General features: G+C 53.2%; 1 protein-coding gene across 15 annotated transcripts in view; it reads right to left on the minus strand.

Annotated features, from left to right (window-relative positions):
• The window catches only part of MYH14 (myosin heavy chain 14), a 79,743-nt gene that overhangs the window by 53,693 nt on the left and 308 nt on the right, over positions 1–25,742 (minus strand). For 3 of the 15 annotated variants that reach the window (XM_081514562.1, XM_081514566.1, XM_081514561.1), the window contains exons 2-10: positions 20,434–20,844; positions 14,735–14,891; positions 13,187–13,214; positions 12,952–13,054; positions 12,220–12,243; positions 10,306–10,398; positions 9,857–9,920; positions 6,236–6,334; positions 5,172–5,312 (exon numbers count right to left, since the gene is read on the minus strand). In XM_081514562.1, the coding sequence (XP_081370688.1) occupies positions 5,172–5,312; positions 6,236–6,334; positions 9,857–9,920; positions 10,306–10,398; positions 12,220–12,243; positions 12,952–13,054; positions 13,187–13,214; positions 14,735–14,891; positions 20,434–20,841 (1,117 nt within the window). In that variant the 5' untranslated portion in view covers positions 20,842–20,844. Of the gene's footprint in view, positions 1–5,171; positions 5,313–6,235; positions 6,335–9,856; positions 9,921–10,305; positions 10,399–12,219; positions 12,244–12,951; positions 13,055–13,186; positions 13,215–14,734; positions 14,892–20,433; positions 20,845–23,754; positions 23,989–24,326; positions 24,554–25,742 lie in introns of those variants that run through there. The other 12 variants (XM_081514563.1, XM_081514568.1, XM_081514571.1 and 9 more) reach the window with 8 other exon arrangements.

The raw sequence follows: 25,742 nt of genomic DNA on the forward strand, positions 1-25,742 counted from the left end.
TACTATACTGTCAATGGAATTCTCCAGGCCAGGATACTGGAGTGGGTAGCTGTTCCCTTCTCCAGGGGATCTTCCCAACCCAGGGATCGAACCCAGGTCTCCCGCATTGCAGGCAGATTCTTTACCAGCTGAGCTATTAGCGAAGCCCAGTAGTATCATCTGCTGCTGTTGCTGCTAAGTCGCTTCAGTCGTGTCCGACTCTGTGCGACCCCCATAGACGGCAGCCCATCAGGCTCCGCTGTCCCTGGGATTCTCCAGGCAAGAATACTGGAGTGGGTTGCCATTTCCTTCTCCAGTGCATGAAAGGGAAAAGTGAAAGTGAAGTTGCTCAGTCGTGTCCGACTCTTAGCGACCTCATGGACTGTAGCCTACCCGGCTCCTCCGTCCATGGGATTTTCCAGGCAAGAGTACTGGAGTGGGGTGCCATTGCCTTCTCCCGTAGTATCACCTATACCTGCTTAATTCCTGCTGATCAACAGGGCTCGGCCAAGCGCCGCCCCCTCCCGGGGCTGCCCCGCCCCTTCCGAGACATCACACCCCCACCTCTCCAGACCCCTCGCCGCCACAGTCACCACACCATGCACCTTCCAGGGGTCACTCTTCTAAGGGATTACGTTCATCTATTTGTGTCATCTGATGCTCCCTGGGTCTCAGCGCTCCAGGGAGCAGGGGCTTGTTCTGTTTTGGCCACGGTTCCTTCCCCCCAGTGCCTGCAGAGATCCGGCCCGGACTCCATCAGGTGTCGCACGAATGAAGAATGAATGAATACACGGCAAAGGGTTAACTAGTGGAGGTGTTCTCTTGCTGTGTGACCTTGGGCAAGCCGGATGGCCTCCTGGGCCTCGGGTTCCATCGCCTACCCCTGCAGCACAGTGGGCGGGGCTGGGGCCAGGGGGCTGGCTAGACGGGGACAGTCAAGAATCCCAGAAACACAGGGAGGTTTTGGGTGGGGAAGCAGAGAGACACCTCCCAAAAGATAAATAGATGAGGACATCTCCTGATAGACGTACAAGGCCACCATCAACTGAACGACCATTCATCCTTAACGTCAGCTCAGGCCAGACTCAGACTCGCATTCCCCCGGTGGCCTTTAAATGGCCTTTCACGGTTGGCTTAGCAACCTGCGTGGGTGCGGAGCACCTGGTGAACCTGACGCCCGAGGGGCTGGCAGTCGGCGCTCGCTGGTGACTTCAGCCCAGCCGACCGCAAGCAAGCCCGGGCCTGCAAGCGTGGGGGCGTGGGGCTGGCGATGCTCTGACGGCCTCACGTGAGCGCGAGCCCGCCTCTCTGCGTGCTCGGCTCCCTGCGCAACCTCCCCGGTGGCATTGACGGTGCCAGTGTGGACGGGAAGTGGGGAGGGGGTGGAGGGCCTCCCTCCACCGGCCTCCAGTGCTCTCTGCCCTGGGCCTCCCGAGGGTGACCCAGAGGCACCCACCTGCCTCTCTGGGAATGGATCACAGGGCTGGCTTTGGAGTCAAACTGGGTTCCACCACCTCCTGGTCAACTGCACTGACTAGGGCGGACACCCCACCTCCCTGGACCTCTGTCTCCTTTTTAGTTTTTGTCTTTTGGCCGAATTGTGAGGCTTGTGGGATCTTAGTTGCCAGATCAGAGATCGAACCCAGGGCCATCCCAAACCTACGAGTCCCAACCACTGGACTGCCAGGGTTAGATGTGTCTGTCTCCTCTTTTGTCCAAAGGAGAGTCTAGAGAAAAAAAAAAACAACTGTCTGGCTCCACTCCTCGGAAGGGAGATACAAAATCACACTGTTATGAGACCCCATCCACCTGCCACACCAGCAGAAGCAGAAGAGGTGATAACTGGCTGCCGGCACCCACGTCGGGGAACAGGTGCGACAGAGGCAGGGTTTGGAAACTAGCGCCCCCTTCTGGACGGCGGCGAGGTCGATTCCGCACGATTCTAAAAACAGTGGGTATTTCCCTGGCGGTCCAGTGGTTAAGAATCTCCGCTTCCAATCCAGGGGCCGCGGGTTCCATCCCTGGTCGAGGAGAAAAGATCCCACATGCCGCGGGGCGCCACCAAAAAAAACAGTGGGGGAAGGAAAATGGCGGTGACGGGATGGAGATTTGAGCTGAAGACCAAGAAGGTATGAGCAGGTAATCGTTGGTGCCTGGGGATTCATGACCTTTAGGGGCTAGTGGTAGAAATGGGCAGGAGACCGCAAAGGGGCCCAAGTTATCTTCTTGGGTCACTGAAAATGTTCTAAATTGATTTTGGTGATGGCTGCACAGCTCTGTGAAGCTACTAAAAGCCACCGACACGTATACCTTAAATAGGTGAATGTTTTGGTATATGAATGATATCTCAAAAAGTCATTAAATGTCCATCAAAGCTGGATAAAATTAAAAAATGGCACTTCTCCTTGGACTCAGAATTTTGTTGCTAAGAACTTGATGCTGCAGTTCTGTTCACCTGTGAGCACAAAGGTCTACTAAGGATGTTCTTGGGACTTCCCTGGTGGTCCAATGGTTAAGAATCCATCTGTCAATGCAGGGGACATGGGTTCAAGCCCAGGTCCCAGAAGATACCCACATACCACAGAGCAACTAAGTCTGGGCACCACAACTATTGAGCCCGAACCCTAGAGCCCCTGCTCTGCATTAAGAGAGGCCACTGCAGTGAGAAGCCCACGGCACTGTAACTAGACAGTAGCTGTCCCCGACCTCGCTGCAACTGGACTCACTAGACCCAAGTAGCAGCGAAGACCCAGCATAGCCAAAAATACATTTTTAAAATTATAAAAAGAATATTTTTGGCCCCCTTTTTGGGGTAGGTGTCATCCCAACAGCAATGGGATGCAGTCACCTTAAGAGTGTGTCTGCAAGGGGCAAACAGGTTCCAAGAATCACAGTTCAACCACACAGTGAAAGAGTACTGCAGGAGATGTGGGTTCGATCCCTGGGTCGGGATGATCCCCTGGAGGAGGAAATGGCTACCCATTCCAGTATTCTTGCCTGGGAAAATCCCACAGACAGAGGAGCCTGGCGCGTTACAGTCCATGGGGTCGAAAAGAGTCAGACACGACTGAGCACACACACATGCCTGAACCTCAGTCCTGGAACTGGGGAATAATGTGCGTCTTTTTTTTCGTGTCTAAGATATTTCTGGCAGGAGATGCAGGAAGCTTAACAGTGGGAAAACTAGGGCTCAGGGGGGCTGGGGGAGACTCGGTTTTCACACGATGACCTTTGATCATATTCAGATTATGTCATTACACGCAGTCGGTGCTGCAAAATTTTTGTCTTGGGTTTGCAAAAATCAGGGCTGCTGGCCATGCCCGCCACACCACAGGAGGGTTACTTGAGGCGACCTGTGTCTGGAAGCCAGGAGGGACCTGCGGGGCCCAGGCCCCCACCGTCAATTCCATCCAGAAATCTGTCAGCTGCCCAGGGAGGGGAGCGGAGACACACAGGCGGGGCAGTTACGCAACCTGCTGTTGGGAAATCGAGCGAGGAGGCCGGGGACCCTGTGTCAATATGCCCGAGGAAGCCCAGCCTCTTTGCAGCCTGGGTGGACAGCCAAGTTGGCACTGGGTCTCCAGCCCTCCCCACTGGCCCTGGAGCCAACAATAGCTCCCGGGGCCTCCTGCAGCGCCGGAGACCGGAGGAGAGCGAGACCCATTCCGGCCCCCACTCAGTCCTGGAAATCAGGGTCTTTCTCTACGGGACTGGTGAAAGGAATCACAGTTTGTCCAAACAATGAAATGCCAGGCAGCCACAAAAAAGACTGAGATTCGCCCACTACGTACGTGTCACAGGTTGAACCCTGTCCCTTGACTCCCTCTCAAAATATATTAATATATTCAGTCCTAACGCCTGGGACCTCACAGAACGTGACCTGATTTGGGTATTGGGTCATCGCAGCTGAAATTATTTAAGTGAAGATGGGATCACACTGGAGTGCAGTGAGCCCTAATCCAAAATGACAGGCGTCCTATAAAAAGGGGAGATTGCAGACAGATGCGCGGGCAAGGAGGCGCACCCCATGAAGCTGAAGGCAGAGATCAGGTGATGCTTCTACCAGCCAGGGGATGCCAAGATTGCTCGCCTCCAGAACTGGGAGATGATTGATTTCACGTGTTTAAGGCACTCGTTTGGGCTTCCCAGATGGCGCTAGTGGCAAAGAACCCGCCTGCCAATGCAGGAGATGTAAGAGACCCAGGTTAGATCCCTGAGTGAGGAAGATCCCCTGGAGGAGGGCATAGCAATCCACTCCAGTATTCTTGTCTGGAGAATCCCATGGACAGAGGATCCTGGAGGGCTACAGTCCCTGGGGTCTCAAAGAGTGGGACACGACTGAGCGACTTAGCACACAAGCAAGGCACTTGTTTATAATACTCTGTGATGGCAGCCCTGGCAAATTAATACAGTACTGCAAATGAACTACTGTCAGAACATACTGTTTGTTGAGAAAGGTGCGGGGCAAAGCAGCAGAAAATGGGCTGATGAGCTGAGTATTTCACCCCAATGCTCCCAAGCCTGGACCAACTAGGGCAGACTGACGGCCCCAGTCAGGCTCTTTCCTGTACCCTTGTTTCAGCCTCCTCCGGCCTCCAGTCCATCCTCCACACAACCCAGAGCTGCTCCTCTGCGGCTCCCAGCCCTCCCATGGCTCCCTAGGGCCCTCAGAACAAAGTCCCCCGCCCCAATTGCCTCTGTTGTCCATCTCCCCATCCACCTGGGTCACTGACTAATTGAGGCCATTAGAGAATTAGACAAGTTTCTTTCTTTATTTTTTGGCCACACTAAGCAACATGCAGGATCTTAGTTCCCTGACCAGGGCTCGAACCTGTGCCCCTGCAGTGGAAGTGTGGAGTCTTAACCACTGGACCACCAGGGAAGTCCTTTGAGAAGTTTCAGTGCCTCAAACACACCATGCCTTTCCTGCCTCAGGGCCTTTGCACACGCTGTCCCTCCCCTCCCTTCCTAGTGCGTTCTTCCCTGATAGCACCAACATTCACATCTGAGCTCTCCAGCCCTTTATGCAAATGTCACCATCTCACCATGTCCTTCCTGATCCCCTATTTAAAGCTCCCTCCCTCCTCCATTCCCTGTTTCAATTTTCAAACCAAGCCATGAACTGCCAGGTGCCCCTCTTGCCCATGCAGTCCACCCCCACACTTTACCAGGCAGGGTCTGGGCTCACTCACAGGTGATCTCCTCATGGGTGAATCCCAGGACCCGCAGGGACTCCAGCGTCTCCTGGAAGAGCTCGCGCTCCTGGCCGGGAGAGGATGACGGCCCGTTGGTCAGGAAGCGGTAGTGGGAGAAGGGCTCCAGGAGCAGGTCAGCTGTAGGGGTAACGGCAGGGGCCAAGGTCAAGTTTGAGCGTGGGGTCAGATTCATGTCCTGGCTTCCTAAATGGCCACCCGAGGACGAGCATCACTTCCCCACTAGGAACCTCGGTCTCTTTGTCAAACGAGTCCGGATCCTTTCTTCACTGGTTTGGTGGGAAGGGCCGGCCGTGAAGTGGGTTCTTAGCACATCTCAGATCTTTCCTCTTCCCTCCTTTCATAGTGATTCTCAAGATGCAGAACTGCCCAGAGCAGGTGAGAGGCGCCCACCAGCAGAAGCAACAGGGCTACGGGTGCCCAAGTTAGCAGAAGCCACGGGACAGCAGGGCTCGGGTGGCAGAGCGTGTTTGGGTTCGGAAGCCACTGGGAGCAGGAGGCTAGGTGCGGAGGGACCAGGAGGCGGCCCAAGCTACAAGGTGGAAGGAGCCAGAATGCGAGGGAGCCGCAGGGCAGCGGGGCCGCCATAGGAGAGAGCCTGGGGCGTTTCCGCAGCCAGAGGGCTGGAGGGGCGCAGAGCAGGAAACAGAAGGAGTTTCAGGCAGGAGCCAGGAGGCAGGAGCTCAGAAGCCACGCAAACCACGATCATCATCAGGAACTGCGTGGCGGCAAAGCTGGAGTCGTCAGAGCACGCAGCTGGAGGAAGCGGAGCCCCGTGGAGGTTCAGGAGAGGGTGGGCAGGAGCCATGTCGCTGCGGAGCTGGTGTGAGCAAAACCCAGGAGGCAGCAGAGCCAAAGGACAGCAGAGTCTGGGGGTGGCGGAAGTCGAGAGGCAGCGGATCCGGGAGGCGAGAGAAGCCGCCACCCAGCAGGAGCCTGACATAAAGCAGGTGCTTGACAAAGGTGAGCACCTCCCACGTCCTTCTCCCCAGGGGGCCCGCATGCAACTCACACCCAGTCCCCCAGAGCCGCGGGACACTCACCCTTGACCTGCTCCCCGGCGCCTCCCAGCAGCTGGTAGAAGATGTGGAAGCTACACTCGTCCTTAGCCTGGCGGATGGCCCGTGACTTCTCCAGCAGGTCTGGGCGGGGGCCGAGTCAAGGTGCCGCAGAGGAGGGGACCCCCCCCAACTCTCTCGTGGAACAGTAGAGACGCTCAGAGACCTGGCGGGCAGCCTAACTGGACCAGTAACTTTGGACATGTGTCCCTTTAGCCTCGTGCCTCAGTTTTTTCACCTGTGCAAGGGGCCTGATACTAACACCCATCCATGAGTCCCTGAGGTGCAGTGGGGGTAAATGAGTTATTATGTAGCCAACACCCGAGCAGGTGCCCGGTTTGTCATTTACCATTTGTAAGAATACTTCCGTCAGGACTTCCCTGGTGGTCCAGTGGTTAAGACTGCACTTCCAATGCAAAGGACGCAGGTTTGATCCCTGGTCAGGGAACTAAGATCCCACATGCCATGTGGCATGGCAAAAAAAAAACAACAAAAAAAAACTGTCATCATGACCCTCCCAGCCTCAGTTTCCCCGTACTGGGACTCGCAGCTTCTCCTTTCTGGGAAAGCCAGATGGCTGGTTCACACACTAAAAACTGGCAAGACATCTTAAAGGAAAATAAAACAATTGATATTTGGTGTAGGCATCTGGGTCCTATGCTCATGGACCACCAAGCACATGATATTTCCCAGGTGGCCCAGTGGTAAAGAATCTGCCTGCCAATGCAGGAGACACAGGTTCAACTCCTGGGTCAGGAAGATCCCCTGGAGGAGGAAGTGGCAACTCAGTATTCTTGCCTGGGAAATCTTATGGACAGAGGAGCCTGGCAGGCTGCAGTCCATGGGGTGGCAAAGAGTTGGACATGGCAGTCTAGTGGTTAAGACTTGGCCTTCCAAGTCTTAGAAGGGGGTGAAGATTCAATCCCTGATCTGGGAACCAAGATCCCCACATTCGAAGCCAAAAAACCAAAACATAAAATGGAAGCAGTGTTGTAACTAATTAAATAAGGATGTTAAAAAAAAAAAAGGTCCACATCAAAAAAAAAAAAAAAAAAGCATCTGCCTCATAGAGTTACAGATAGGAGGCACTGAATTAGCAGATGGAGAGTTCTCAGGGTGGCCCTAGGCACAAGGTCAACCTTCCAGAAATGTTGGTCATGAGGGATGCTGGTGTAAAAGGGATCAATCCATCTGTTTGGGGGTGTCACCAGCCTCGAGAGCATCAGTCCACAGCCTGGTCACTGGCCTTGAGGCAGACAGCCGGGCAGGAGAACAGTGCCCAGAGGGAGCAGCCCCAACGGGATGGGGAGTGTGGACAGGAGAAAGTTAGCACTTGGAAGCTGACAGGGAAGACACAGGTGAACAGAAGAGGCTGCTGGAGTCCTCCTGGGGTCTGCGGAGGCTTAGAGTGGGAGGATGGAGGAGGTGGCAGGGCAGAGAGCGCCCGGAGCTTTAAGAAGCTGTGTGAGCAGGAAGTGCCATGAAGTGGGCTGATGAGCTGCAGGAACTGTGGGGATCAGGAGCTGGTGGCTGCAGGGGTCACGAGGTCTTGAGCCCAAGGAAGTGGTTACGAGGCAGCAGTAGAGTCTATGAGGCCCAGGGCTTAACAGCGAGGTCCCCGTTTCCTCACTGCCTAAGCCTCTAGAGGTAATGAATCTGCCTGCCAATGCAAGAGATGCAAGGGACTTGGGTTTGATCCCTGGGTTGGGAAGATCCCCTGGAGAAAGACATGGCAAGCCATTCCAGTATTCTTGCCTGGGAAATGCCATGGACAGACGAGCCTGGTGGACTACAGCCCGTGGGTTTGCAAAGAGTCGGACACGACTGAGCACACACACATAAGCCCTCTTAGGAAAAACTCTGCCAACACACTGCTTCTCAACCTCCCCCTGGATGACAGGGAGAGAGGGAAGGTATGGGACAGTGAGCTGACACCCCAGGGATGGAAATACGATTTGTTATTAATATTGTCCACATTGCAATTCATAATTATTAACCAACAATATTAACATATTAACATTATAGGGACTGCTGCTGCTGCTGCTGCTAAGTCGCTTCAGTCATGTCCGACTCTGTGCGACCCCATAGATGGCAGCCCACCAGGCTCCGCCGTCCCTGGGATTCTCCAGGCAAGAATACTGGAGTGGGTTGCCATTTCCTTCTCCAGTGCATGAAAGGGAAAAGTGAAAGTGAAGTCGCTCAGTCGTGTCCGACTCTTAGCGACCCCATGGACTGTAGCCCACCAGGCTCTTCCGTCCATGGGATTTTCCAGGCAAGAGTACTGGAGTGCGGTGCCACTGCCTTCTCCTATTATAGGGACAGTACTAACTTAATCATTCATTTCTAATAAGGATACCTCATTCTTTTTTTTTTTTTTTTTCTTTTGGCCTCTCCTTGCAGCGGCTTGTGGGATTTTAATTCCCAGACCAGGGATTGAACCAAAGCCCTTGGCAGTGAAAGCACCAAGTCCTAACCTGGACCACCCACCAGGGAAGCCTCAGGCAGTTCAGTCTTCCTTTTTTAAAAATAAACTTTAAAATAGATATATTTATTTATTTGGCTGCACCAGGTCTTAGTTGCAGCATGCAGGATCTAGTTCTACTGACCAGGGATCTTGAATCCGGGGCCCCTGCACTGGGAACATGGGAGTCGTAATCAGGGAAGTCCCCAGGTAACTCATTCTTGAGTGCTTATGTGGCAGGAGCCGTGCTAAGAATGTACCTCACACTGTCCTTCAGACTCTTCAGGGGTAGGTTCTGTGATTTGCCCCCTTCTACAGATGGGGAAACTGAAGCCCAGAGAGGTCAAATCACAGGCTTAAGGGGTCCCAGCCTCAAAGCCGCAGAGCTGGGATTTGAACCCCTGGTCGGTGTGATGTCTTCGCTTGTTCTCTTAAGCTTTGCACTCCTGGACCTTCTGGTTCTATCTTGTAAATTTCCAGGGAGCCTGACTGCCACCGGTGGGAAAAGTTGGACACAGCTTGGCGGGAGTCAGCAGGCTTGCAAGGCCCGTCTTTGGCTGGCGTCTGGGAATCTGAACTTCAGGAGGCTGATAGCAGGGGCTCCCTGCACCTAAACTGTTTGTGTAAAACAACATGCTTTCTGCTGAACATCTGTTTTCCTTCCCGGACTCTGAAATTTGGGTAAGTGCTGGGCAGGCGGTGCCTATGTGACCAGCCCCCAATAAAAGCCCCTGGCGTGGAGTCGCTGATGAGCGTAGCTGGTAGCCTTTCACGGGTGTTGGAACACCTGGGGATTAAGCATATCCCACGTGACTCCACACACCTTAAGCTTTGGCTATATCATTTCTCTGTGCTCGCGTCCCTTCCGGCCCGTGGCGAAGCTGGGAGGGCCTTCTCTTAAAAGCTACGGGAGGCCCCGCCGTCCTCCCCCCACGTGGAGATGCTGCGCCTGCCCCTTCCTGAGGTTCTCCCTCTCCTTCTGCAGAGCGGGAAACTGAGGCACAGGGTCAGCAGCAGGGAGCCAGGGTTCCGGGCGAGTGTGGACCCCTGTTTCCTATACGCGGTGAGACCCCGAGGTCCGCTCTCTATGGCCACCGCCGCTCTTCCCCGCCCCCAGGCGCCCCCTCGGGGCAGTGAGAGGATACAGGTCTCGATGTTGGCGCCCACGATGTACCCCGCAACGTCGAAGTTGATGCGGATGAATTTGCCCTGCGAGGGAGGCGGGTGGAGGGGCTTAGCCGAGGGTCCCGCGGGCCTGGGGAGCACCGCCAACCCACACTCACCCCTCCCAGAGTCAGCCTGCCTCTTGCCTACCTCCCTCCATCTGAACCCCATCCCGATCATGGGGTTCCAGCGGAGGCCGGGATGGGGTGCGGGGCGCCTCCCGGGGAGAATTCAAGATCCACACGCCTCTGACCTCTTTCCTTAGGACCCCGGTCCCCAGTTCCCCCTCATCCTTCAGACCCAGGAGCCGTGGACCCCAGGTCCCTCCTCCCTCACGGACTCACGCTTCCTGTCTCCCCCCCACCTTGCTTTGCTCCCAGCTGGCGTTTCACTAACCGGAGCCCAGGCCCCGCCCTCCGCCAGCACTCACGAAGCGGGAGGAGTTGTCATTCTTCACCGTCTTGGCGTTGCCAAAGGCCTCCAGGACCGGGTTAGCCTGAAGAAGCTGCCGCTCCAGCTCACCCTGCAGGGGGTCGGAGGATGGCCCGTCAGTGGCGGGGGTCAGTGGCGGGGGTCGGGGGGTGGGGGGTCTGGCCGAGTGTCTGTGTGTGAGGGGCCTTTGTGTGTCTGTCTGGCCGTGTGCCGGCTTTCCCGGATCTGGGCTTGCCCTTCAGTCTGTTGTGACCCTTTCTTATTCCCTATAAGGAAACTTATCTAGGATCTACTGTCCAGCGGAAACTAAACAACAAAAAGCAAGTCGCAGGACAACACCTACAATGTGATCCTATTAATAAAAAAAATGAACCAAGAAAAAAACACCACAGAACAAGCCTCCCATAGCTTAGGTATAGATACATGTTTGCAGACATTTAGAGAAAGGTCTGCAAGGATACACACCAAAGTGTCAACAGAGTAAGCCACTCCAAGGAAAGAGGGCTGAGAGAAGGAAAGAGGAATTTCATTTTGTCTGGTTTGTTTGTTGTTGTTGTTACAGTGAATGCATACTCATGCATCACTTGTGGAACTAAAGTAAAATCTATACCATCTATGTAAATTCTTCAAACTGTTTGACATAGAGTACACATTCAAGAAATGGTAGTTTCCTTCCCCAGTCAGGCTAATCCTTGAATCGGGAATTTTTTTTTCCAAGACAGCAATTTTAAAAAATTGATGTACAGTTGATTTGCAATATTGAGTTAGTTTCAAGTGTACAGCAATGTGATTTAGATATATATATATATTCTTTTTTTCTGATTCTTTTCCCTTAAAACATACAAAATATTGACTATTGTTTCCTGTGAAAGTGTTAGTTGTGCAGTGGTGTCCAACTCTTTGCGACCCCGCGGACTGTAGCTGTCAAGGCTCCTCTGTCCATGGAATTCTCCAGGCAAGAATACTGGAGTGGGGTGCCATTTCCCCAGGGGGATCTTTCCTACCCAGGGATTGAACCTGGATCTCCCACATTGTAGGCAGATTCTTTACTGTCTGAGACACCAGGGAAGCCCAATTGTTCCCTGTGCTATATAATAAATCCCTGGTATTTATTTTATATATCGTAGTATGCATCTGTTAATTACCTCCTGCCAATTTATCCCTCCTCCGGCCCCCATGGCTAGAGATCTTATTCTGAGCTTCCCTACAGCCACTTCAGTGACAGAGCCAGAAACACAGGAGGTGCTCAACACATGACAATCCCCTTCCCCTCTTTCCTAGCCAGGTCTCAAAGATCCCAACTACTTCTTTAAATGCCCTGTGAGCCCTCAGATGCTAGCCTGAGCTGGGTGTACACAGTAGGCCTACCTACCATGAATGGCAGTGTGGGTCCCTGGGCTGTGTGAAAGCACGGCGTCTGTGGGCTCTGTCTACATAACATTTAGCAGATCAACAATAAAGGGTAGTTACGGCCTCTGGGTTGTTTCCTGTTGGGACCTGTGGCTGCTCCGCACAGATACAGTAAGGCTAATACACACAGCTATGTGGTAGGGTCTGCACATGCAGACCACACTAAATGGCTCTGGGTGTGTGCACACAGTTGTTCAGTCGCTAAATTGTGTCTGATTCTTTGCGACCCCATGAACTGCAGGACGCCAGGCTTCCCTGTCCTTCACCACACACTCGGGCTGCCATAAGCAACAGTGGGGGGCCCTGGGTTGTGTGCACACCGCATGAAATGACAGTGTGGCGCCTGCTGTGCACATAGTAGGACCATAAAAAGTGACAATGTGGCCTCCAGGCAGGGATGACCATCAGTGCCTTGGGACCTGTCTACCAGGAAGACTGTGGGTTGGGGTGAGCCGGGTGGTATTAGGGGTGGCAGGACTTGAGATGACTCCCTGCTACTCACATAAGACACGGCGCTGGCGGAGGCCTGAGGAAGTCACAGGACACGAGACACGGACCAGGACACGGACCAGGACACAGCACATGGAACATGGACAGACACACAGGTGAACTTCAGGTTGGAGGAGGGGGCAGGGGGTGGGATAGAGAGACAAGGGGCTGGGGAAACTGGCTGTGTGGAGCGGGGTGCCTGGGGGTGGGGAGTGGGTGGCGGCTCCAGCACCTGGGGTTTGAATCTGGGCTAGCCCTTCCTGGGCATGTGACCTTGGACAACCGACCCACCCCAGGTATGACTTTGCTTTCCCATCTTTAATGCAGGAAAAACCACACCTACCTCACTGGGGTGTTACGGTAATATAAGTCAAAGGACTAGGGCTATATATAAACGCTCACTTACAAAGCAAACCTGGGCACTGCAGGAACCTAAACAGGCCAGACACATAGTGGGTGCTCTGGGATGTAAGCTCCTACTACGTGCCAGAGGCACTGTTCCAAGGGTCAACGAGGCCAAGGACGGGCTGTTGCAATTTTTGTGTCCATCCTGCCTCGGCTCCCAGCACTATATATCAGGCACATAGCAGGGATTGGGGGAGGGGCAGGGGCAGCCAGGAGAAGGCCTGTGACTGTGTTCTTCCATGAGCGAGGTGGGGAGTTAGTTACAAGGGGAAGCAGAGCCTGAGAGGGAGGGAGCATCTGGTGGCAGGCTCCAGAGTATGTCCCAAGGCAGGTCACTTACCGGGACACCAGGCTCCTTCCGGCCCTTTGGTGATGATGCCACATGGGCGAGGTACTGGATGACTTTCTTGGTGTTTTCTGTCTTCCCGGCCCCAGACTCCCCACTAAGGGGGTGCACAAAGGGGAGCAAAAAGGGTCAGCCCAAGTCACCAGGTAAGCCCCGTCCATTCCAAGCAGAGCCACACAAACCCAGCCGGAATCCCACTTCCTCCAGGAAGTCCTTCAGGATTACTCACGTGCAGAGAATGGACTGGTCCTCACGATCTGTAGGGGACAGAGGGGGACGGGTCACCTGGGAGGATTTCTCCAGTGAGACGCTTGCCACCCTCTTTGCAAAATCCTTCTTGAGGGCTAAGGTCACATTTTTGACATGTGACCCTCCTAGATTCTAATACCTGACCCTGACTCAGCCTCTTTTGGCTGTGTGACCCTGGGAAAACAGCTGTCCCTGAGCCTCAGTGTCCTAACCTATAAAATGAAGACAACAAACTCCAACCAAACAGAATCTAATTCATTCAACAAACTTCAGTTTGAGCCCCTACCATGTGCTACCTTGGGCTGAATGATGAGATTCAAAGAATGTGAGAGTGAGATCCTAGACCCCAGGCTCAGCCTCTAATAGCAAACAGGCCACAGAATGTAGTGATGGTGACTGATAGCCCACTGGGGGGGGTCATCTGCCCAACCTGAGGGCAGAGAGCACAGCCTGGTCCCCACCATCTCTCCACTCATCCTGGGTCTGACAAGTTGCTGTGTTAGTTGCTCAGTCATGTCCAACTCTTTGTGACTCCATGGACTGTAGCCTGCCAGGCTCCTCTAGCCATGTGATTCTGCAGGCGAGAATACTGGAGTTGGTTGCCATGCCCTCCTCCAGGGGGTCTTCATGACCCAGGGATTGAACCTGGGTCTCCCTCATTGCAGGCAGATTCTTTACCATCTGAGCCATCCTTTAATAACTGCACACAGACCACCTACTAAGTGTTAGACACCGAGAACAGTGGGAACTGGCAAGGTCCCTGCCCCCATGGAGCATCTGACTGTTGAGCCTCTCCCTAGGCTTTCTGACTCTGCAGGTCAAGAGTAAAGGCTGAGTTGACATTTCGAACAAGTTCCCAAGTGATGCTGAGAGCACTACACTCTGGGAACCACATATAAGCTGTAAATACAGCTTATATGCTGCCTACTATTAATGTCATATGATAGAAAGATACAAATTTTAAGATGTTTAATATGTTTTTTAATATATACAAATACTTATTAAAATAGATAACCTATAATAAATAGATAATGAGTGTATTATGTATACTACATGGAATTATGGAATTTTGCCCGGAGTAATCAATTGTCATGAAGTAAATGGCACCCCTCTGATGGACATCCTTGTGCAGTGCACAACCTGCCCAGCTGTACACAGCAAACCCATGCTACCCATTGTCTAAGGGGTGGCCGTTCACTCGTAACAACATAGATCATGTCAGTAATGTAAATGTTGAATGAATGAACACTCTTAAAAGTCACTGTTTCAAGAGGAATTTTTGTAGAAGCCTGGAACCTATGAGCTTCCAAATGATACTTGTTGAGGGGACAGGTAAACAAAGAGGCAGATGAAAAGGGGCCTGTCTGGTAGAAGGCAGAGCCTTGCCCACTCGGCCCTCCATTTATGTTCCCTCCTGCCCCACAAAGAAGCCTCAAAGAGTCTGAAATCCTTGAGCTGACATCTAATCCTGACCCCCAGCCCTGTCCCCATTGAAGAGGCACCTCCAGCAGCCCCACCCCACACTCACCCTGGAGCATGCTTCGGTAGGCTCCCTCGGTCACTGCGTACACGTGGGGTGGCACTTCGTGGCGCTTCTTGCCACGGTACATCTCCACGATGGCCTCCGTATAGATGGGAAGCTGCTTGTATGGGTTGATGACCACACAGAAAAGGCCGGAGTACGTCTGCAGCGGGCAAGAAGGGAGAGGGCCTCAGTTGGCTACCTGCCTGTGACCCAGGGGCAGCACGGAGTTGCCATGTACAGCTGGGCAGGTCGTGCACTGCACAACGACATCCGGCAAAGGGACTGCCATTCACACAGTGACAATGTAGATTTAAGCATTTGTTATGGTTTCAGGCTGATGGTTGAAAAGAAGCTTTCCAAATTGCACAAAGGTGCTGTATGAATGAGAATTCACAAGGGGAGAGAATGGAGGCTTTGTAGCTCTGTCACAGCTTGGACTCACACACGCATGAAAGGACGAAGTGCATGTTCATCTGTAGCATCATTCTTTTAAAATAACGAAGGGCCGGAAACAATCTGGATGCATGGTCATACAATGGATTCCTATTAGGTTTCTGGCATCTACAGACAGAGAACTATCTCTAGAACAATATCACAGAAAGGAAACAAGGTAAGAAGTTTGCAAGAACACTTTTCTGAATCTGCTTGAGTACACACAGAATATTTCTGGAAGAGTGCTCCCTGTATCTGCAGCTGCTGAAACCTGACGACGGGAGCATGTCTGCGGTTTCTGTTGATGACAGACTCACAGGACCTGCCTCCACGGCCGTCTTGGTGGTTCCCTCTTATTGGAGGACACGCTAAATTTCAGGTTTGAGGTGCATGAAAATAAAGATGTAATTTTTTTTTTTCTTTTTGCATCCAAGTTCATGGATGTCCTGAATTTGTCCACACACCTGCTGGGCCTGAGTTCAGGACCTGGTAATCATTAAAGAACTGTTTCAGCTCTAACAGAGCCTCAGGTAGATGAGAAACAGGACAGATCAAGGCAGTTAGACCGGCTAGAGAACGAACTGACCACCTAGCTAACACAATCCAGAGAGTTACCTAGTTAACTTAGCTGGGTTAAGCTAGCTAACACAGCCAGAGAGTTGCTTAGGCGCTCAGCTGTTGTTTAGTTGCTCAGTCGTGTCCAACTCTTTGCGACACCGTGGACTGCAGCCCACCAGGCTTCTCTGTCCATGGGATTTCCCAGGCAAGAATACTGGAGTGGGTTGCCATTTTCTTCTCCAGGGGATCTTCCAGACCCAGGGATCAAATCCATGTCTCCTGCACTGGCAGGCAGATTCTTTACCACTGAGCTACCAGGGAAGCCCCAGGGTCTCAGCTAGTTAACTATGAAACCAACTAGCTATTTAGGCAGCTACTTAGCGAGTTAAATGACCAACCATTTACTAGTCGATTAATAGCAGAACTGCTTTAAGCTCCCAGACAACTTGAGCTTCTCAAGCAGAGTGAGGGTGTGGCCACCGCAGGCTGCCTGGTGCCAAGCTTTTAAGGATGGGTGGGTGGGTGGCCAGCCCGGAGCAGAACAACCGGTTTGCTGGGTGTCTGCCGGCCTGCCAGCAGCTCCCCAGAGCTCTCAAAGGGTGGGGCGGCCAGACCACATTCCCAGGGAGGGTATCTCATGGCTGCTGGCGCCCCGGCCCCCGCTTCTGGCTGGCAGAGGAGCCCACCCCCTGCACCCCCCTCCCCATCCCAGCCCCCTCCTGCCAGCCATACCTTGTCGCCAGGACGACACCCTAGCGGGAACCTGAGCTGGCTGCCAAGGCCAGAGGGCAAAGGGCTGAGACCAGTGCGCCTAGAGAGGGCCGGGGACACCTGAGTGGCCAGCACACAGCTGCAGAAACCTGGCTGGAAGGGTCTGGAGCAGGACTCCGAAGGCGGACCCACCAGGTCCAACTCCCTGCTGCCACCGCCCCTCCTCAGCCCAGCAAGGTTTCCTCCCTGAGAAACCCTCCCCACCTCATTACAGAGGCGGTGGGGATTAAGGAAGATAATGAATAAAAACCAGCCAGCCCAAGGCAGGGCGGGCAGTAAAAGGCACTCCAGTCGTGGCGCTGAGACACTCAGGTTCCCAGCCCACCTGGGAGATAAGGGTTCATTCAGACTCAGGTGCTGTGTCATCCCACGTTTCTAGCCTGTATGACTTGACTCCAGGTGCTTGCCCTCTCCGAGCCTGAGTTTCCAGCTCTGGAGAAATGGAGCTTTGAACCTCCACCATCTAGAAGGATTCTGAGAGTGACACGCCAAGCATCTTCTGGTACCTCCCGGAGCAGAGGGCACAGCCAGTGTCCAGCAGATGGGGTCCCCTTCTGCCCTAGGCATCCCAGGGAAGGGACTACACAAGGCCAAATAGCCTATGAGCAGCAGGAACTGGTTTCTGGAATCCTGGACACCCCCTTCTCCCTTTCCACTGGGAAGCACTGTCTTTCCCGTTGGCCAGTTAGTATTTACTAAGCACCGCCGGAGGACAAGCCGGGTGGAGCTTGAATCGAATCTTCTAGCTGGGTGGCTTGAGCACACACCTTAACTTTTCCGGGTCCCCTTTTCATCACACAGGGATGGGAACAGCGCTTCTACAGAGGGCTTTGGGGAGCTACCCACAAGTTCATGTTGCAAGTACCGAGCTGAGCGTGGGCCCTGGAGCCCTGTGCGTGCTTATTTTTTATTTATTTACTCAATTATGTCACATCTTGAAGCATGCAGGATCTTAGTTCCCTGGCCAGGGCTCAAACCTGTATCCTCTGCAGCGGAGGCGTGGAGTCTTAACCACTAGACCACCAGGGAAGTCCCTGGGCACGCCTAATGTGTTAGCTGTTAACTACTCCTGGGCCAATGTCTTTTCCTCTCCAAGCCGTGGGCAAAGGAGGTGATAACCCCTACCTCATAGCCTTATGTGGAGCGGGGGTCAACAAGATCATACTGGAATGAAGTTTAGAACAGCACCTCACAGAGAAAGCAGGCCCTCCCTGAGTGCTAATGATTATCGTTAAGGCTCAATTTCCTTCCTGTCTGGGCTTCCGGAAACTTCCATCTCACTTTCATTTGTCAGGTCCCAATTCCCTGACTCTCAGGCCACAGCCTTCACTCAGGCCTCACCATTTCCCCCCCTGAACTTTCCCAATGATCTTCCCACTGCTATGGATAGAATGGGGGGTCTGGAGTCAGATGGCCTGGGTTCAAACCCTAGTTAAGCTGGTTGGTAGCTGGTGGGGCTTGGCCTAAGTCTTGGCCCCTCTCTGAGGCTCAGTGTCCCCACCGACAGAATGAGAATGATAGGAGATACCCTACAACGTTGCCATGAGGGTTCAGAGTGTTTATTAACAGGAAAGGGGTGGCTCAGGGTTTTGGGTGCCTCCCTGATCCCCTAACTTTGATGAGGTCCGGGGCAGTGGCCCAGACAGAGGCTCACAGAGCTCCTATGGTTCACAAAGGCAAGTGAGGAATCCTAAGGGCCCAACACAGCCTGCAGCAGTTATCACCTCAATCCAGGGCCAGACAGTCCTGAGGTCAAATCCCACCCCTGCCACCAAAAGCCGAGGGGCCCTGAGCCGCCCACTGGCCCCTCTCACGGCCTCAGTCTCTCCCCAAACAGGAGTCAGAATTCCTAAAGATACCCTCATCTTGTGCTCGTGATCCTTAATGGGGTGGACACTGAGCCCAGCTTATTTATTTTTATTTTTTGATACATCTCATCATTTACTGACATATTCTTTTATTACTTTCATGAAAGTTTTGTGGTTTTTAAAACACATAAAACCAGCACTTTCCCTTTTAGGGTCTCAGCGAGATATTTTGTGGCTTCTCTTGAGGGGCCAGTTTCAATGAGCAAGGCAGTGAGACTCCAGTTCTCTAAGCTGGTATTCAGAGCGTGACTCTGGGGCCAGCTGCCTGGGTTCAAATCCTTCACGTCCATGTGACCTGGGAGCCAAGTCACTTAACATTCCTGAATCATCAGGCGATAAGGACAAGTCCCCAGCCTAGAAGTGAACTGATAACCCACACGTAGCACTTAGAACAGTGCTTGGCACATCGTAAGTGCTCGATAAATATTTGCTAGCCACCCATGATCATTATTTCTCATTATTATTGTCGACATTCCTTGTCAACATCTCTAATCCTGTTTGTTCTGAACGACACTCTGGCTGCCCATTAGAACCACCCTGGAAGCTTATTAAAAATACCAGTGTCCATGTCACACCCCCAGAGAGCCTGATTCACATGGGGTGGGGCAGGGCTCCAGTGCTGGTATTTTGTAAAAATTCCCCAGCTGACTGGAAGGAGAAGGCAGAGTTAAGAACCACTGCCCTACTCCACCTGCTTGCTGTTAAGATTAAACAACGTGAGACATTAAAAGGTTAATAGTGACTAGGCCACAGTCAATCTCACTATCACCAGTCCTGTCTTGATCCTGCTGCTGCTGCTGCTGCTGCTAAGTCGCTTCAGTCGTATCTGACTCTGTGCGACCCCATAGACAGCAGCCCACCAGGCTCCCCCATCCCTGGGATTCCCCAGGCAAGAACACTGGAGTGGGTTGCCAGTTCCTTCTCCAATGCATGAAAGTGAAAAGTGAAAGTGAAGTCGGTCAGTCGTGTCCAACTCTTCGCGACCCCATGGACTGCAGCCTACCAGGCTCCTCTGTCCGTGGGATCTTCCAGGCAAGAGTACTGGAGTGAGTTGCCATTGCCTTCTCCGTGTCTTAATCCTAAAAGGCCCTAATAGCAAAGTGGTGGAGCCTGAAGCCAGACTACCAAGCCCAACTGAGTGACCTTGGTCAAGGAACTTGACTTTTCTGTGCCTCAGTTTATCTGTAAAATGGGGACAAAACGTGTTATAATTGTGCAAGTGTATTGAAACAATATATTTAGAGTGCCTTGCTCGCTCACTCAGTCACTTCAGTCATGTCTGACTCTCTGGGACCCCATGGACTGTAGCCCACCAGGCTCCCCTGTCCACAGGATTTCCCAGGCAAGAATACTGGAGTGGGTTGCCATTTCCTTCTCCAGGGGAACTTCTCCACCCAGGGATCAAACCCCCTTCTTCTGGGGCTCCTGCATTGCAGGCAGATTCTTTACCACTGAGCCACCCGGGAAGCCCAATAAGGAGCTGCTGCTGCTGCTAAGTCACTTCAGTCGTGTCCGACTCTGTGCGACCCTATAGACGGCAGCCCACTAGGCTCCACCGTCCCTGGGATTCTCCAGGCAAGAATACTGGAGTGGGTTGCTGTTTCCTTCTTCAGTGCATGAAAGGGAAAAGTGAAAGCGAAGTCGCTCAGTCGTGTCTGACTATTAGCGACCCCATGGACTGTAGCCTACCAGGCTCCTCCGTCCATGGGATTCTCCAGGCAAGAGTACTGGAGAGGGGTGCCATTGCCTTCTCCGGCAATAAGGAGCATCTACTGTATAATATTATGAGACACCCGCAATGGGGTCTGAGGCAGTCCTAGTATTCCAATAATTTATCATTTGGCAACTAAGTGTGGGCATCGTTACCCGACCTGAGGGGAAAATTAGAAACAGCCTCATGTCGGCTCCAACCCACTCCAGTGTTCTTGCCTGGAGAATCCCAGGGACGGGGTCGCACCGAGTCGGATACGACTGAAGCGACTTAGCATCAGCAGCACGCCGGTTCCGGCTGGGGCGCTGACACCCAGCCCCGCCAGCCCGGGCAAGGCCCTCCCGGGGAAGGAGGCCACTCACGTAGATGAGGCCGGAGTAGTAGCGCTCGCGGAGGTTGTGCAGCACCGAGGCCTCGTTGAGGCAGGTCAGCTCGGCCATGTCCTCGGCCTTGCTGAACTTGGGCGGGTTCATGCGCTGGATCTGGTCGCGCGGCAGCCGCAGCCGCCGGCCGCTCTCCGCCAGCTCCACCTCGGCCTCCTCGTCGCCTTCGTGCCGCAGTGCCGCCGCTTCGAAGCCGTGCAGCTCCGACGGCACCCACACCAGGCGCCGCGCCGTCCACTCCACCTGCGGGGACGTGGCCGAGCCCCCGGGCCCGCTGCCCACGCCCGGCCCGCGCGGCGCGAACAGGAACGGCTGGGCGGCCTCGGGCACCGGGCCCGGCCTGGGGGGCGCCTTCCGCCCGGGCACCGACACGGTCACTGCTGCCATGGTCTGCAGGGAGAGAGCAGAGGGCGGGGGTCAAGGAGGGGTTCCATCCCCACCCCAGACCCCCCAGACAGTCGCCGCTGCCTTCTCCACCAGACCTCAATTTACACTTCTGCAAAATGGGTTCACAGACCTTTTTTACCCATTCCACCATTCACGTCTCTATCCATTCATTCATTCAATAATTTCTGTGTGTTTGTGTGTGTGTGTGTGTGACTGGACCAGGAGGCTTCCAGGATCTTAATTTTCCCACCAGGGACTGAACACCGGCCACTGGCACTGAAAGCCAGGAGTCCTAACCACTAAACCGCCAGCGAATTCCCAATTCAATAATTCTTGAATAACAACCTGAATGTCCATTGACAGATGAATGGATAAAGATGTGGTACACATATATATATATATATATATATATATACAATGGAATGCTACTCAGCCATTCAAAAAATAGAATGAAGTAATGCTATTTGTAGCAACATGGATGGGCCTAGGGATTATTGTATTAAATGAATTAAGTCAGAGAAAGACAAATACCATATGATATAACTTATATGTGGAATCTAAAATATGTAACAAATATACTTATCTAGGAAAGAGAAACAGACTCACAGACATAGAGGACCGACTTGTGGGGGCCAAGGGGTGGGGGATGAGGGCGGCAAGGATTGGAAGCTTGGGATTAGCAGATGCCAACTATTATAGATAGAATGGATAAACAACAAGGTCCTACAGTATAGCCCAGGGAACTCTATTCAATATAGAGTGATAAACCCTAATGGAAAAGAATATATATGTATAACTGAATCACTGTGCTGTATAGAAGAAATTAATACATTGTAAATCAACTATATTTCAATAAAATAAATTTTCTAAAAATAATTCTTTAATAAGCCAGGCTATGATACTGTTCAAGGTGTCAGCCATATAGCAAAGAACAAGCCAGAAAAAGATTCCTGCCTTCCTAAGGTGTTTACATTCTAGCCCTGATCTGGCTGTCATAGGAGCCACGGCCATGTGCGGCTACTGGAGAGTTGAAATGGAGAATCCATACTGAGATGGGTTCTGAGCATAAGACACACACCCAATTTCAAAGACAGCACAACAAAAAGCCCATTTGTGTTTCTTACATTTAGTAACATATTGGATTAAAAAAATACATCATTAACACTTACGTCACTTGTTTCTTTTTATTTCTTTATTTTTAATGTGGCTAGAAAATTTTAAATTACACATTTGGCTTGCATTGTGTTTCTGTGAGTTAGTGCTCTAATCCCAGGAGACAGATTCAAAGATAAATAAGTAAATTATACAGTATGTTAAATGACGATAAATGCCAAGGGGGAAAATGAAGCAGAGAACAGGGACTGTTTGGGTTGAGGGGCATTGAAGTTTTAATTGAGGTGGCCAAGGAAAGCCTCTCTGATGTGGCATCTGAATCAAGACCTGAGGGAGATGAAGGGAGCAGGCCATGGGAATGTCAGACAAAAAAGCATTCCAGGCTGGGACCATAGCTTGTGCAAAGGCCCTGGGGCAGGCATGTGCCTCTATGTGTGTGGCATTGTGAGAGGCCAGTGTGGCTGGAGCCAGGTGATCCAGGGATAAAGGGTGGTAGGTAAGGAAAGATTAGGGACAAAGGGGGTCAAACTGTGTCATGCTGAGGAACTTGACCTCATAGATGTAAGCCCTAGGAGGGTGTCAATCTGATTTCTGTAACTCAGGTTCCCTGACCACCTCTGGGCTACCCCAGAACAGACCTGAATTTCATCACTCCGTTAGCAGTAGCTTTCTTCCCTGCAAACTGAAATCCTTCTCTTTACCACAGGCTGGCCCCATTCATTAACTTCTGCATTCACTCAACATTCCCTAAGGTTTTCTTAAGTACTGAACTCTGCCCAGAGTGAGTCTGGGGATCCAGAGATGAGTCAGACGAGGCCCTGCTTCGAGGAGCACCTGGTCTGGGGTCGATCTGGTCTCAGACACTTCTCAAACAGTCACAACCCAAGATGAACTTTGAGATCCAAGCCAGCCTGTGCTAGACCCCTTCCCGCCCTTAAAGGGGCTGCAGACTAGCAGGGAACAGAGCTTGGCAATTCCAGAGTAGTTTAAGCACGTGTGAGGAAAACCATGCCGCCTGTCCCTCACTGTGCCCTGCCCCTGAAGAAGCTGGACCCTGTTGTCTCCCATGGCCTCAAACGGCCACATCACTGTCCACACACCAGTCACAGTGCTCTGTCTCCCCCACCTTGGTGTTTCTGCCTCTGCCCTCCAGGCCGCCCAGCCCCCACCTCCAACATATCTCTGGAGAAGTCCCTCCAAACACCCAGCTCCTCTTGGACACCTCCGGATCTGGTCCCATCAGGCCCTTGTCTTTCCCTTACCTGGACACTTGGCTCCAGGCCACACGCCCCTCTTACCCCCAGGCCCTCTCCCCACCACCAGTGGTCCCAGGTCCCCACCCTCGCCCTATGACATTTGGTCCTGCTGCTCTCTGGCCTCAAACAGAGGGCCCCTGCATTCAAACAGCGGGCGTCTCCCGCCGTCCGATGCCATATCTCTCTCCACTGCCAGGCCCCAGGTCGCCCAGACTGACTCCAGGCCTCCAGAGTGGCCCTCATCCCTTCAGAGCCAAGTCCCATCCCTGGGACTTTACCCTCACCCTCACCCCACCCACTTCCTCTCCAGCTCACGGCCTTTGACCAGGAAGGGTTTGGGATTTTTTTGCAATCACCCAGCCCTGTGCTTCCCCTCACTAGACCCAAGAGTCTGAGCCTCCCCGTCCCTCCTCCTCCAGACTCAGGAGTCCGGGCCCCCAGCCCCTCCTCCTCCGGACTCAGGAGTCTGGGCCCCCAGCGGCCTACATTTCCAGGAACCCTCAGGCCTCTCCTCCCTTGGACCTGTGAATTCCAGCCCCCTCACCTCACTGCAGCCGGCTAGAGGTGAAGAGGCTAGAGATGACGGCGCCTGGGACCAGCTTCCGAGGGCTGATAACAGCTCTGATGGGGTGGCCGGGCCCTCTGGCAGCCCCGCCCTCCTTAACCAGCAGGAACACCTCTGCCAGGACTCACTTCTGTCACCGATGCAGGTGAAAGCACCTGCCTGGGAGGGGCAGGAACTGTTGGCTGGAAAGGAGAAGGAGCCAGGGATCCGCCCCTGGGGCAGGGGTTGAGGCCTTGGCATCCAGCCCTCTGACCTCAGTCCAGTGCTAGGATCCAAGGATCCTCTCTGACCCCAGACTCACAAATCTGGGCACCCAACCCCTCCTCCCTCAGAGCCAGGAGTCCAGGCTCCCAGCCCCCTCTTCCCTCAAGATGCACACATTCCAGCTCTCAGGGGAGTCCTGGTCCCAGCGCCTTCCTCCCTCCAGACCCATGAGCTCAGTCTCCCAGAGCTGTCCTTAATCAGACCTGGGGTTCCTGGACCCCGACTCCCTCCTCAGATCCCAAATCCCAGCGCCCAACCCCCATCTCCCTAAGACCCAAGTGCCTCACCCCGCGGACCCTCGGGGCTACCTGGGGGGCGCCGGCTGGTACAGGAAGCGGGAAGCTGGGGAGGGGGCCCAGGAATCCCCCGGCCTCTTCAGAGCTCCCAGGTGCGGCTACCTCCGCGGTCCAGCGCGGGGCGGAGCCACGTCGCGTCACCGGGAGGGAGCCCGGCTCTGATGTCACCTAGCACCTGCCCGGCTGGGGAAGGGGGCGGATCCCGGAGTTGCAAGGCCCTAGACAGGGGGATGGGGAGAGGCGGGGATGAGCCTGTTGCCAGGTGGGCGGCGGCGGCGGCGGCAGCGTCAGGGGCCCCTCCTCCTTTGGGCGAGCAAAGGTCAAGGACCAGCGGCGGAGAGGGCTGAGGACTCCACGGGTTCGAATCCCGCTCAAGCTTTCCGGGGTTTGGCTTTCCTCTTCGCGAATGGAGGCCAATGAAATAAATAAACCCATGTGGGAGAAAGTGCCCAGCCCAGTGTTTAAACAAGTAATGTCCGGAGACATCACTTAATCTCACAGAACTTTAGTTTCCTCAACCCTAGAAACGGGGCCGTACGATCCACAGGGAGCTCGAGACGTATCGAAGATGACGAGTACATGATTTTCTAGACCCTGGAGCTTCAGTTCTCTGAATTGAGGACTAAATAATGGTAACTAAGCGCACCTACTCTGGGCAGAGGGTTTTCCTGCTTTTAGAACAGCTGACCAAACTCATAGAATGATCTCAAACACCAATGAGATAAGAACAGTCAGCATTTCCATTTCTCTGGAGAAACTGAGGCATGGAGAGGCGAAGGAAGTAACCCGCTCAAGGTCACACAGCCAGTAAGAAGGAGGGCTGGGGTTCAAGCCAGGACCATTTTCTGTCATTCTAAGAGGGGATTTGGGTGGAACGCGTAGTAGGTCCTCAAAGATGTCAATGTCCTCCTCCCAGGTGGTAACTCTCAACCTTCTATCTGCTTCTTAGAAACTACAGCCTTCCTTAGAAGACTACTGTTGGATTAACAAGGTTAAGGAACCCAGCACACAGTCGGTCTTCAAAGTGTTGTTCTCAGCCCTGTCGCCCTGCAGTCACCGCCTCTGTCCAGCCTGTTTTTCTTTCCCTGTTAAATGGGTGCAATATAACCCGTCTCGAGTTAATATAATCTAAAGTAACTATTTAGTTACAAAAATAAAAGTGCCCAAGTACATCGTGGGGGCTCAAAGATGTCTTTCCCCACCCCTCTGCTCTGCCAGTCATGATGATCCTTGTCTCCGGTCCGCAATTTTTACACGTGAAGACAGAGACAGTCATCGAGGGCGGGGGATTGAAGGCAATGACTCAGTATTAAAGCGCCCAACGTCCCAAAGCGAGCCTCAGTTTCCCCATCTGCGAAACAGGCCTGGGGCCTCCAGCGAGGACCCCGACCCGGCCTCTCATAGGAC

The sequence above is a fragment of the Giraffa tippelskirchi genome, chromosome 7, assembly GCF_054371585.1.
Source record: "Giraffa tippelskirchi isolate mGirTip1 chromosome 7, T2T-mGirTip1v1.2.pri, whole genome shotgun sequence".
Classification (NCBI taxonomy): domain Eukaryota; kingdom Metazoa; phylum Chordata; class Mammalia; order Artiodactyla; family Giraffidae; genus Giraffa; species Giraffa tippelskirchi.